Source organism: Sceloporus undulatus, chromosome 1, assembly GCF_019175285.1.
Source record: "Sceloporus undulatus isolate JIND9_A2432 ecotype Alabama chromosome 1, SceUnd_v1.1, whole genome shotgun sequence".
NCBI classification, from domain to species: domain Eukaryota; kingdom Metazoa; phylum Chordata; class Lepidosauria; order Squamata; family Phrynosomatidae; genus Sceloporus; species Sceloporus undulatus.
The window spans coordinates 259,750,550-259,765,449 of record NC_056522.1 but is presented as its reverse complement, the minus strand read 5'-3'; the positions used below and the strand labels follow the sequence as shown (position 1 = coordinate 259,765,449).

The 14,900-nt window shown below is 41.1% G+C and overlaps 1 protein-coding gene across 1 annotated transcript in view; it reads left to right on the top strand.

The window, feature by feature from the left end:
• The first annotated feature begins 4,379 nt into the window (after positions 1-4,379).
• LOC121918981 (inner centromere protein-like) overlaps positions 4,380-14,900 on the top strand; it is a 73,823-nt gene continuing 63,302 nt past the window's right edge. Inside the window, exon 1 of the mRNA XM_042445120.1 lies at positions 4,380-4,424. Within this exon, the coding sequence (XP_042301054.1) occupies positions 4,381-4,424 (44 nt within the window). The 5' untranslated portion in view covers position 4,380. The remainder of the gene's footprint in view (positions 4,425-14,900) is intronic.

Sequence of the window (14,900 nt, the reverse complement as noted above, 5' to 3'; positions counted from 1 at the left end):
ACTTTGCATCTTTAAGGTTGCCACCAACCAGCTAGGAGGCAACTGGGCCTGCTCCTGTGCTTTTAGCAGCAGTTTGAAGATACTGGAATCAGCAGGTAATGCTTTTAGGTCAGTCACTTCTCATGTTTACTCATCAAGGTACTGCACATTTAAAGACAGATGGTGGTAAAGCTTGCAAGTCCTTTGACAGTGTGAACTGACAACAATGGAAGCCATGGCTGCTAGTGGACAGTGAATCTGCTCCAGGTTTTACTCTGAATTTCAAAAGGAATTAGTCAAGTTTCTGAACCCATTTTGGAGATAGTATTAAGCTCTTCTGATCATTAAAGTTCAGAATGGATTCACAGCCCACTGACATGGAAGTCACCAGCCACTAGTGAGAGGAGCCCCCCCCCCACTCCCATTATGAACATAGCTTGGATAAGTTGCCTTTGGGCGCTACAATTTCCAAACACAACTATATGCAGCTTTGCTTATCATCATGGGATGTTTGTTTCTGTGTAGAAGCTAAGAGATAGGGAAATGGTAATGAGCAACTGAGGTGTCTTGGGACCTTATCACACATGGGGGGGGGGGCTTGCAGCTCAGATCCGGTCACTCCTGTTCTAGCAATGCAAAGTGTGATGTTTTTCACACCAGATCCAGAGTCACTCCTCTCTAGCAATGCGGATTGAGGTTAAAACGTGATGTTTTTCCACCCCTGGTTGCCTTTCTGTTGTCCTTCCGAAGTGAGGGGGAAGCGAAGTCAGTTCGATTCCAAGCAAGTCACATGATGCAGACTCAAGCAAAGGGGAGTGAGTACACATTGTATTACCACACCAGAGCATACTTTTGAGGGTTCAACGATTTGAATCGGCATGCTTGCACATGCTCAGTGGGGCTCTGGATGCTACCCTCCTTCCCTGCCCCCTCCTTAGCTGTCATCCTTCATCAGGGTCTAGGAGAAGGCAGGGGATGATGGGATAGGTGTGCTGGGGGTTGCTGGGGCCAGGCTCGGGATGCCGGAGCCGTCAGGGGAATTGGGTTAGCTCGCTGGGGGTCCCTGGGGCCAGGATCGGATGGGATGCAGGAGCCAGTCAGGGATGATGATGGGTTGGGAGGCTGAAGTAGGGGAGCAGATCAGGGTCTAGGAGAAGGCAGGGGATGATGAGATTGGTGGCAGGCTGAAGAAGGGGAGGAGATCAGGGTCTAGGAGAAGGCAGGGGATGATGGGATGGTGGCAGGTGGAAGGAGGGGAAGATCGGGTCTAGGGGAGCAGGGGATGATGGGATGGCTGGTTGGCAGGAGGAGGAGATGGGCATGAAGGAGGAGGAGGAGAATGACAGAGCAGGATGCAGGGCCAAGGGGGGTGGCTGGAGTGCTTTTCCACACCAGACCAAATCGCAGCGCAATCGAAGGCAGCAGAAAGCGAATTCTCTGAAGCCACTTTTTTCCCATTTTTACCAAAATGAGGGGTGACTTCAGAAACACTGCTGAAGCAATTCGCAAGGGGCTCCCATAGAAATCAATGGCGTCTGATAAATAGTCCCTTTATGACATGAAACCCATATTGGAAGTGCAATCACTTCAGAAGTGAGCTGGAATGGCCACGCACCACCAAAAAGCTCCGTGTGATTAATCCAATGTTAAGGCTGTATCCTACATTGTATTAGATTGCAGTAGAGTTTAATTTTGAAATTTTATTTTAAAAACTAATTGTTTGTTATTATAGTTCAAAGGACCCCCAGTTGCTAGTCCCTGTTATAGCTGCTATATAAATAACAATCTAGTCCATATTGAAAATCTATGGAATGGTTACTTATTAATTACTTAAATAGCTCAGCAGCGAAGGCACATACCAGGGCCTGTACAGACTGCCAAATAAAGCTGGACTTCTGGTCATGCTGTTTAAATGATGCATGTGTCCTAGAGTCCAAAGCTCCGCCAAAGCTGCGCTCCATCCTAAGATACATCCAAAGCCGGGGTAGGCAACCTTTTTGAGTCGGGGCCGGGTTGGTGTCTCCAGACAATGGGGGCGGGGGCAAAGCCAAAAAATAAATAATTTAATAATTATAATATAGGACAAGATTTTCAATGTAGGACACATTTTTAAATGGAGGACATGCGGAAAAATTGATGATTTTTTAAAAATGTTATATAAATGCATGTTTCTTAGGCATGATCAAAATGAAGGACTTTGGACATTTTCCTAGACAGATTGGCAGAATGTACTTCCCTTTCTGCCAATCCCCCCCCCCATTCCAAACAGCACATTGGGCATTGAACATCGCTTTAATTAAGATGGCCTCTTGCATATTTCAAGGCTTATTGCATAACCAAATTTGGGTTTCACACTGAACATGGGTTCACATGGCTATGCTATTTGAACATGTCAAGGTGGTTTCACAGTTCTTGCACCAAGTGTACTTCTCAGAAGTGTGTACTTGGTCAAGGGACTTTGGTTTTTCTTCACTGCGCATGAGTTTGTAAAAATACAGCAATTTACATTGGCCTTGCCTTAGAGGCTTTCTGATATCAATATCACATTAAAGAACCAAAACACACGGAAAAGGCACTTTGGAAAGTCACACTCTCTTGGCTTCAGAAAAGTGCGTGCATGCCTCTCAAGCTGACTCATATCATTCATCATCCATCACCACCACCACCACCACCCACCACCACACTATCACTGTCAAAAAGGGAGACTTGTTAGCATTAAAAGCACCCAAAACACACTTTGGAAGGTGACACTCTCTGGTTAAGAAACAGTGCTGGCATGCCTCTCAAGCTGACTCATATCATCATCTCATCATCACCACACTATCACTGTCAAAAGAAGGGAGACTTGTTACATTAAAGCACCCAAAACACACTTTGGAAGGTGACACTCTCTGCTTAGAAACAGTGCCTGCCTGCTCTCAAGCTGACTCATACATCACATCATCATCATCATCATCATCACTCATCATCATCATCACCACACATCACTGTCAAAACAAGGAGACTTAGCATAAAGCACCCAAAACACACTTGGCACGTGAACTCTCGGCTTCTGAAAGTGCCCATGCCTCTCAAGTGACTCATATCATCACTCATCATCATCATCTCATCTCATCATCATCACATATCACAATTGTCAAAGCAAGGGAGACTTGTTAGGAGTCCAAATACCCACCCATATCTGGGAGTCCTAGCACAGAATAACCCTGTTGCATCAACAGTCTAGTAGTTAATAGTTACACTACATCCCATTGATTCAGTAGTCTTGCTGGGAACAACCAGTAGGATTTCTATAGAATCACTCATATGTTAGCTGGAGGATTGTGGGGTTGAAACCCAAGTGTAAGGGGCAAAGCAGACAGCCTCTTTGCGCCAGGTTGGGGGCCAGCATCAGAGTGCAGCATTTAGACTCTGCACACTCTGATGCCACCCCCAAGCAGGCATCACATCACCTGACCAACCACATGGCATTCAGCTTTGCAACACTGGTGTGGAACTTATATGCCACACGCACACGCTGCACAAAAAGGCATTTTGCTTCTTCTTTTTGCACCAGAAAAAAGGTGGAGTGGTGCCACAGCATGTGGCTGCCACGGTGCCCACCCAGCTTTTTCAGGGGTTGTCTGTTTCACCCCTAAGACTCATTTTTTTCAAATATACATGAGCCCAAAGCTAGGATGCCCCAGGTTGTCTGATTTTTTTTTACCCATGAATCAAACAGGAAGGAAGAGGAGATCATTTTGACTGTCTTCTGTTTTCTATTATTCTAATGAGTATGCTTTTCTCCTGTTGGCTTCTTATATGACAAAATATGAGAGTCATAATGCTACTTCTTTGTCCAGCATTGGGATCTCTTTTCTCTCCCTTTAAAATGGAAATTTTGGATGATCAGAACTTCAAGAACATTGAAGTGTATTTGGGTAGGGGTGGGTGGGTGGAACTAATGCTTTCCATAGTTCCCAGATTCAATCCCTGGAAACTAGAGGTACAGATGGAATTGTGTCTGTGTCTATGTTTAATCTTCCATAGAGAGAAATTGCCATTCTCCTGGCTAGACAGACCAAAGTTTGGAAATATTATTTTTAAACTACAGCTCTTAGAAACCTGCAGGCATCTTGGAGGATTCTGAGAGCTGTAGTTCAAAATAACATTTCCAAACTTTGAAATGGACTAACTGCCTGCCTTACTGTAAGAAAATTATCTCTGTTCCAGTGTTGTCTTTCCTGCTCCCTTGTTGAATGTTCTAGTGTCCAAATGGCTGTGTCATTTCCTTTCCGATGCAATTATTTTAATCATAAAGAAAAGTGATGTGACAGTGCTGCTGCGTCTAGTACAACTTCTGGCCCTCTTTGACATGAAGAGAGAAAAGGAGTCAACATGCTAGTAGCACAGTGCAGCGAGATGCTAAAGCAACAAGAGAGAAATCCTGCTTCACTGAAAAGTTGGTAGGTAGCAAGGACACAAATTGGACTTCGACTCTCATGCTGTTGAAATACACAACATACAACCATTTTCACAGTGAAATTGTTTCTTTTAGGTTTTGATGCAATTTTTAAAAACTCACTTTTTGCTCCTCCGTTTTTGGAAAAATCAGCTTTTTTACAGGTGTGTCCTATGAACCCAGAATGGCATGAGGGAGAGGGTAATTGGAGGTTTGGACAGATTGATGGGGGCAACCTTCCTTGGGCAAGCATATTGTCACCATTTTTAAAACATTCAATGTGTGAGATTCTCTCCTTGCTTGTGTATGTGTTCATTACTTCTTTTGCCTGCCACCCCCTTCCTGGCTGAGTCCCATTCATGAAGTGGCTCTGAAGCCAAAGACTTTGGCCAAAATGAAGCACCCAGCTATGAGATCAACAGCGAGGGGATAACCTGATCTACAGCCTCACCATTGCCCTCATGGCTGGGATCAGCCGGGGAGGTGGGGTCAGCCCTGAGGAGAAAGAGGGGAAAAAAAAACTATTGCTCAGCCAGGAAGGCAGCAACAGCAGCCACAGGGAGAAAGAGAAGGAAATTTAATGCCTTCTCCTTGGGGCTACTGCTCCCTCCCAAGCTGAGCCCTGCTTGTTAAGTTACTTTGCATTGGCCTTTTTAACTGCTGCATCACAGTTGACTAATGTTCAATTTATGGTCTATTAGTATTCTTAGATCCCTTTCACATGTAGTCTCCTTAAGCCAGGTGTCCCCCATCCTATATCTATGCATTTCATTTTTCTTCCCTAAGAGCAGTGCCTTACATTTCTCCATGTTGAAATTCATTTTGTTAGATTTGGTCCCGCTTTCTAATCTATTAAGGTCACTTAGAATTTTGATCCTGTCTTCTGAGGCATTAGCTACTCCTCCTAATTTGGTGTCATCTGCAAATTTGATAAGCATGTCCCTTATTTTTTCATCCAAGTCATTGATAAAGATTGATAAAAATTTGTTCAGCTTCCCACATACAGTCACACCTCCATATCCACAGATTTTTTTTATCCACAGATTCAAGCATCCACAGTTTGAAAATAATTTAAAAACATATAAATTCCAAAAAACAAAGATTGATTTTGCCATTTTATATAAGGGACATTATTGTACTGTGCCATTGCATTTAATGGGTCTTGAGCACCCATGGATTTTGCTATCCACCGGGGGTCCTGGAACCAAACTCCAGTGGATACCAAGGTCCTACTGTATATATAATCTAGTTTTCCATATTAACAGCACTCAGCATCTTGGTGCATAAACCTGTGCATGTTAGGAGACATTTAACATTCCCTCACTTACTCATGGAACATGATGGAGAGAATGAGCTTGGGTGGGAGAGTCATCTGATGAGGGTGCAAGGTGGGTTGTGACATTGACAGAAAGATAAGATAGGCTATTTATTGATAGGTTTGTGCTTGCTGGAAATGGGGAAGGGGAACACAGCCACTTTGTACTGATTTGAATTAGGGCAGGGGAAATGTGTGGCAATCAACACAGTTTGAATTTGGTTTATTACAAGTAGGTGTGGCATTAAGGGGGTGAAACAAGGGCAGAATACTGTGAATTGGACCTGGATTATTTTTACAGGTATGGATTTGGCCACAGCCTTAACAAAAGTCTAACTAAATCCAGAATTTTAAAATTATTTTGTTCTGAATGAGAACTTAAGAATCTCTTAAGCTTCTGGTCACTTACCACTGTGACATTCTGGAAATTGGAATCTGAAAATATAATATTTCAAGTTCTGACTAAAACTGGAGGAAGTTAACTATTTTCAATAATTTATTGTATCTCGCTGATGCAAAGGGGTAAAGACTCAAACAAAAAACTCAAAGATTTGTTTTTTATTTATTGAGAAATCAGTAAGTGAAATGCAGGCATCATTTGAAAGTTCTAGATCTTGATTAATAGAATTATTGTAATTCTTTAAAGGAGGGCAAAGAGCATTCTATATTTCTGCAGGCTGAAGATTGATGAGAAGGAATCACATCCAACAACCGCTTAAATGCACATCACAGAGTCTTCAAAAATTCAGGGCAGATGAATTTGTGGTGCCTCAGAACACTTTGCCATGATATTTTTCTAGAACAAAGAATGCCAATAAATATTTATGAGTTTTATTGTGCCAGTAAATGGGAAAGGCTGCATAAAATCCCAGCTGTGATAGATCTGTCATATTTCACAATGAATGTATTGTTGTGTAAATTGTGCACATGTATTTATAGTAAGCTGTTCTGAAGAATAAGATGTGCTTCTTCCATTTTGGTATGGAGAATGCTTGACCCTACACTGCCCCACCTCAGTCTCATGGAGGGGCAGCCCATGGAGGTGGATGGTGACTTCCTCACTCAAAGGGTGGGTGAAAATATCTTTGGTTCTTTTGTACATAGGAGCTTTCTAGAATTCACAAACATGTTTGCTTTGCAAACATGATGGAATGAATATACGTTTTAAAATATTTTAACATGAGAGGACATAAAACCACATTCAGTTGTCTCCATTCAGGCTGAGGACTTTGAGTGGTTTTGTTACAAAACATAGTCTCTTTGAGACTTTCTTGGATACCTGCTTTACTAACCTTTGGGTACCAGCTACAATTTTATTCTACTGAACTTTCATCTGATGAATTTTATTTTCATTGCTTTTTCTGTTTTCATGGTTGCCTTTTCTGCAATCCTATTATTTTTCCATCCTTTAAAAAAAACACTCTATTGTTTCATTATTTTAAGTTTACTCTCATTGTTACATTTAACATTGCAGTAACCACTTTGGAACTGTTGGCTAAAGGAAGAATTAAATAAATAATGTAGTTATTACATATATGCCTTCCACCAGCTTACACTGGAAATATGAAGGGCTAAACATATCTAAACAACGGCCCCCAAGACTGGCAGATTAATGTGTGTCTGGCTTTGTTGGTTTCAAAGAGCAGTGGGGGTCTTTATACTGCCATTGAGTTAATACAAGAGCCTGGCACATTTTCCTTACTGAAGAGTAACATGAGAGCAGAAATCCTATTGATTAATCCCAATTAGTGAATGATGAGTCAACATGTAGGTAAATCCCACTGATTCAGTGGTTATCATATGTATCTTTGGTCCTCCAAGTGTTTTGGACTTCAGCTCCCCAAATTCCTGACTATTAGCCAAGCCCACTAGAGCTTCTGGGACTTGAAGTCCAAAACAACTGGGTGACCAAAGTTTGGGAACCATTGTTCTATACTTTTGTTCACCCCCTTGTGAGAGTTTTAAGTTCTGAAAGATGTTTTAGAAATTTTCTAATTAATGAATCAAATCCAAAACAGAGTCCTGTGTTTTACTCCATGGAAGAGACGTTAGAAAGGAAACATGAAAGTAGTATTCAATAGAGTCATACAGAGGAAAGACAGAATTGCTCCTCTGTTGCTCAGGACTTCAATGAATACTTGGAAACTACAGCTCTGAGAAAGAGATTTTGGCTAATCAATAGGAAAAGCATCCTAATAGTAAGTGCTATTTGACCAAAAAACTGAAGCTGCCTGAGGAGTACATTATCTCCTTTGCTAGAGAAGTTTGAACAGAAGATGGATGCCCATCTGCTAGGAATGCCGTATTGCTAGATTTCTGCACTGTGCAAAAGGTTGGCTGACTTCCCAAAACTCTTCCCATTTTAAGATTCTACAACTGCAAATCCTCAGACATTGAATGGGCAAATGTTGGCCCAACATATGATATGTGGGGGGTGGGTGAGTATGAAAAGAATTACCAGCAATTCGCCTTTCGCCAGTAGATAATGCTGTGGAACTTCAAGGGTGCATTGCTTCAGCCGTGAAGCAGCTTCAGTCATATCGGCAGTGGATGCAAAAGGTTCAATTGCCTTAATATATTCGTCATGTGAGGCAAAAAGATACTTGTTGATGATGTCAGTCAGAAGAGGACAAACCTCAGCAGCAGTAGCTAGAATGCAAGGGTTCAACATAAGAGGTTATTGTTGTGTGTTTTCAAGTCATTTTCAACTTATGGCGACCCTAAGGTGAAGCTGGGGTTAACTTGACAAGATTTGTTCGGGGAGGATTTGCCATTGCCTACCTCTGAGGCAGAGAGTATGCAACTAGTCATTTTCCAGGGTCTAACAGGGATTTGAACCCTCTAAGCACTCTCCAGCACTCAGACCATTAGATCACACTAGCTTGTGTGTGTGATATCATAAGGAGGCTCTTTATAGATTGAACACCATGCAGTGAAGACAGACTGTCCTTAGGATGTTGCAAGCCATCATTCTTTCACCAGATTCCAAAACCCTCAGGGACTACATACAACCCTACAGACCCCCTGTTGCTTGTAGTTCCCAACTACCACCAGATGTTTGATGGGAACCTTTGGATTAACAGCTCTTAAAGAGAAATTGCCCTGCATTCTCCTTTGCTGGACATTTGGTGTCCAACCAGATACATCATTTCTTTTCTGTTGCAGTTATTTTCATTAGAAAGAAAAATAATGTGACCTGCCCTGGTCTGAATGTTTAAAGAAATTATTCACAGTGCTGAACCCTACTCCAAACTGGATTCAGCACATTGGTTATCTCTTTTAAAATTCAGACCAAAAACCCAGAATGAATCCATCTCCCCACTAAACATGGAAGCTACCAGCTGCTGCTGCTGCATGCATATTTACTCACACATAAATCCCACTAAATTCAAAAAGTATTATTCCCAGATCAATAATGCTTGATAAAATGGAAGGGAGTGAGAAAGGGGAAGACCACATTATTGGGGGATGGATTTAATCAAGGAAGCTACAGCCCTGAGGTTGCAAGACCTGAGCAGGGCTATTGGAGACAGGGTGACTTACAGACCTCTCATTCAAATGGTTCCCTAAAACTGAAGCCAATTTGACAGCAATTAACAACAACAAAGTTTGCACTGGATTGTAGCCATCCATTTTATTTCAAACATTTGTGTGTTTTGAGGCTCCTGAGGTTTTCTCCTCTAATTTGTTTTTGTTGTGAGTGCCCTGTTTAAATCCAGAGGAAGTATCCTGAGTTTTTTCCAAACTTAACCAACATTATAAAGGCACAGGAAAGAAGGGGATTTGTTTCCCATTTCTTTTTGTCTTTGCAGCAACTAAGGACCACAGAGAGTAGATTTTTTAAAAAACCTTGTTGATATATATGTATAATTACAAGAGAAGTTAGATGTATATGTAAGGGAAAGATTTCTAATTTATAATATTTACATAAAGATTAATTTGATAACTTTATAGATAATATAATTTTATTCTCATTTTTCACTTCCTCCCTGGGGGGATATGTAGAACAAATGCCTGCATCCCAAATGGCAATCTTTCTCCTACTTGCCATCATGACCATGAACTGGATTAGTGAATATTTAGGTCCTCTTTCATCCTTCATCGGCTTGAAAATCACCTTTTTAAAAATCTAGTATTTCATCTAAAACTGGCTGGAATCTAATTGTAGTAGAGATTTGGAGAAAGTCTGTTTTGCATCCTACAAACGTTTGCCCAGAAAACAGTATTGAAGGTAACTCACATACTTACATTACTCAGGCAAAATAGATCTTGGGCTATATATGTTAATCACAGAGAAGGCTTCCATTTCCTGTTCAAAATTTTTCCACAGTTTATTCATTTCACATAAAATTGATCTTCTTCCCTGCAGCCTTACTTTGGATTCATTGTTTGATTTGTGGAATTAGACGTACTCTGGCACTTGGATAGTAGCTTCTCATTCCTCTTGCACACTAATGTCAGTAGGATCGGGCTTAATGACTAACAAACATGGCATGAAATATTTGGAGACATAGCTGGCTTTCTGTTCAGTATTTACAATGTTGTCAGCTAAACCTACAACCTTGTAAATGCTGCTGTTCACATTTATGATCATGGTACCATTGCCATGATTGCAAATGCCCTTCAAAATCCATCTTAAAAGCCAGCCAGCTATAGCAAGGAAAGGAATTCTGCAGAACTGTTAAGTGGGATGCTGAAGGATGATGTGTCCAGCCCCCAATTGCTAGTGAGGCCAATGTAACAAGTAGTTTTGACAGCTGTGCACTTCTCCTTCTTGTACCACAGCTTGATGGTGCCAGAGAGGCATGGCTGCACCATCCATCAATACCCAACTTGTCAGTGCCATAGCACTTCTTCACTTGGTGTGGCTGCTTGGCTTTTAAGGTAGGGGTTTTTGGGGGGCGGGGTCAGAAAGGGACATGGATCGTAGCTACTTCATTGTAGTTCCATCTCCCATTCAAAATCTTGGCTTATGGCAAGTACCAATTACCATGATGTGAAATGTATGTATGTAAGTGTAAATCTATTTCCCCACCAGCAATGATCTAGTAATATTTCCATGTGTAACGTAGCAAGCAACTCACCTGAATAACAGCCCATCATCAGGGTGACTAACAGAAAGACAACTGTCAGCTTCATGGTGGAGATGGTGGCCTATTACGGTGGAGATGGTGGTCTATTGCGTATCAGATAGCAACAGGCAATGGATGTGCTTTTCATGAGCTATGGTTTGTTATATATAGAAGGATGCTTGTGGTGTTCAACCCAACTACGTCTGAGCCATGTTGCATAATTCTTGCAAAACACAATCAATATTTCTGTTAAGTTTACCTATGAAGTGGATTCCAAGAGGGGTAAGAAAACAACTATGACTTATCTCTTTGTTCTTGTTTCCTTGAGAACAGAGTGGCTAAAAGAATTTAGACTAAATAGTTCCTTTTGGGCACATACTTTGGATTCAAAACAAACAGTATGTACTCTCAGTTGCACTGACCCATAAAATTATAGAAGGACTTAATTTAAAAAACAACAACACAAACATTCATTTCTCAGAGTGGCTCTCAAGCTCCTTTGTAACAGCCAGTGCTAAACGGCAACATGTATATTCCATAGTCTTACTGCTATTTTTTTTCCTATTTCATCACCACCATCATTACACTGCATTATACACTGCATTATACATTTGATGGGGCAGCTTAGCTGCTTCCAGCTAAGAGTGGCTGTGTATACCACATAAGACTAAACTGGCTTCCTGTTGTTGTAGTGTGCCTTCAAGTCATTTCTGACTTATGGTGACCCTAAGGCGACCCTATATCATGGAGTTTTCTTGGCAAATTTCTTCAGAGGGGGTTTGCCATTGCCATTCTCTGAGGCTGAAAGAGTGTGAGCTTACATGACTGAGACAGGATTTGAATCCTGTTCTCCAGAGTTGTAGTGCAACACTGGCTCCCTACTAATACCAAAAGTTGCCCTCCATGGCATGATAAACATAAACATAATAATAATAATAAATAAAACTTTATTTATATACCGCTTTTCCAATGATCAAACATGAACTGGTGATCAGGTTGTTTGATTCTATTCATTTTGCAATACTGTCTTGACTTTTGGGTCTGACAGTTCATTTTCATCAGCTTCTGTTCAAACAACACCCCCCCCCTTTCTTTTCCAGAATGAGTTTGAATAGAACAGATACAATGGCTATGTTTCTACACTGGATGCACACAAGTATATTCTAACTGCATCCAACGGGTTTGGTTCCAGGACCCACCATGGACAGCAAAATCCATGGATGCTCAAGTCCCATTAAATACAATGACACTGTAAAATGGTGTCCTTTCTATAAAATGGTAAAATCAGGATCTGATTTTTGGAATATATATATAATTTAAAAACAATATTTTCAAGCCATGGATGGTTGAATCTGTGGATAGGGAGGGCTGACTGTGCTATGTTGGACTCACCAAGTGTTATGCTGCCATGTTTTTCTTCTTTTATGGCCAGATGATTCTGAAAGTAGGTCTGGTATCTATCCAGTGGAAAGGTTTTATGGCTTATCTGCCAGGCTTACAGTCAGTTGATTTGCAATACCTTTTGCCTCTTTCTCTGTGGAGGGATATGTTTCAAACTGCAACTGCCAGACGACAGAAGGGGCTGTGTGTCAATGGTCAGGCTGCTTTTGTGAGTTGTATATGTATAACATCATCCAGCCCTGAATTCAATTCCTCCTCCTCCTCATTTAATTGTCCCACACCCTCCCTTCCAAAAATGCATACATTTGTGTTAATGTTGTACAAATAGTCATAGGGATTTTTTCATTTGTTACATCTCAATGTGAATTATTAGTGGAATATATTTTAGTAATGGTGATTTTATATTGGTATTATGAGGCCCGGTATATATGGGCCCTTTGTGATGCCCTCGTCACGTGCTAGGGTTTCCTGGGGGCGGAGCGCCCACATGCCCTGCAACCCTAGCACGTGATGAGGGTGTAACAATGATGGCACCCTGTATACATGGGCGCTGCCATTGTTACATAAGCACTGCACAGCGTCCACACAGCGCCGTGTGGCGCTTACGTAACCAGTGAGACAGTTGCATACTCGTTATGCCACCACCACAGCTTTAAAAGAACCAGCTTTTTGTGGGTTCTTTTTCTGCCGATAGGAAGCTGCACAGTTTAGCGGCTGCGGCTTCCTTCCAGCAGCAAAACAGGCTCTGTTCTGCATCTGAGATGACAATCAGCATGGTGTAGTCCTTTGAGTATTAGACTCTGACTCTGGAGACAAGGGTTTGAATCTCTGCTCAGCCATGGAAACCCTCTGGGTGACCTTGGGCAAGTCACATTCTCTCAGCTTCAGAAGAAGGCAAAAACAACCCCCCTCTGAACAAATCTTGCCAAGAAAACTCCATGATAGGTTCATCTTAGGGTTGCCATGAGACAGAAACAACTTGAAAGCACCCAATTTTAAAAATCATATTAATAATCTATTGTGCATTTAATATGATCATTTTACTTTATATTATGTTTATATTGTATTATCCAAGTATTATCATTATTACAAAATATTAGATTATAATATTGTATTATATCTATTCATTGTTTTCACATTGCTTTAAGTCCAGAAAAGTAGTTTAGAACTTTGTAAATAAAGAAGTGAAGTCACAGATGACTGAAGCTCTTTACATGCCTATGGACATCTTCTCTGCAATGACTGTGATACTGCCAGTCTAAGTCTAACATCATGCAACTAGTTTAGCCTAGCCTCTGAGCACCTACAAATCTACAATTGACACCAAGCATCTGAAACATAATTGTTGCCTGCAATATTGGGTTTGCTGTGAGCAATGGGAGAGTAGTTTAGGTATTTAAAGAATGCAGTCATGTCACTCCTAAGTATTCTTTTTACTTAGACTGAACATGCCCTGCTCCTTCAATCTCTTCTCTGTGTTTTTTTTTTTTCTCCATAGCTCTTATTATTCCCGTTGCCCTTCTCTGAACTTACTCTGACTTGTCTATATCCTACTTATAACTTTTACCATATTTTATCCATATTGGATGGAATATGCTTGGGGGGGGGGGAACTCCATCCCCTTGAAGACTGCCAACATTCAGATAATAATGCCCAAGTTGCTTTGTACAAATTGTTGTTGACTACCCTCATTTTAATTGATTGATTGACTGATTTAATTTCTATCCTGCCCTTCTCCCAAAAAGGGACCCAAGGCAGCTCACAATATAGAACACACTGAAACAATATGTTTAAAAACAATTAAAATAATCTAATTAAAACACTAGAAGGTTAAAATTTGAAACATACATAAATTAAAAACATAATTTAAACCAACCCCCTTGCCCAATAAAACCAGGCTTGCATGATTTTAAAAAGCTTACTTGAATAAAAATGTTTTTGCTTGCTGGTGAAAGGCCAGTAGGGAGGGGGCCAACCTAGCCTCCCATGGAAAGGAGTTCCACAGGGTGGGAGCAGCCACTGAGAAGGCTCTCTCTCATGTCCTCACCAGGTGAGTCTGGCATGGTGGCCAGACCAAGAGAAAGCCTTCTCCTGAGGATCTTAGGGCTCTAGCTATTTCGTATGGGGATATATGGTTTCTCAAATAGTCTTGACCTAAATCGTTTTTGCTGCTTTTCATATTTGTATGTGCTTGATCATGTAACTGAAATTTCTGAGGTGGCTCAGCTACACAGGAATCTTAGTAGTCTAATTTTGCCTGATCATTTCAAAGGGGGATTAGCTCTTCTCCAGCCTAGTCTTAAGGATGGCTCAATTCCACTCCCCTGCCCGACACACCAAGGCCCATGAGAAATGGTTTCTTGGAACTTCCATATGTTCCAAAATGGATCTCATTTGTGGGAAAAGGCATGGTACAAGTGAAATCACTCAATCAATAAAATAATTACACTTTTAGAAGCATTTTAAGTGGAACTTTTCATATTTTATGCCACTCTTATGTGCTTTCAGTCCCCCCCCCCCAGATAAAATTCATTGAAAAGCAGCACAAGTAGCAAAATGAGGTTGTGTTTCACAAATATAATGAATAACAGCAAAAAATTATTTTTCAAACCCCATAGGAATGAATGGTTTGTTAAGCTCTACCTAATCCACATCTCCATGATCACAATTCTAGATTTTCTTTTTCTCTCTC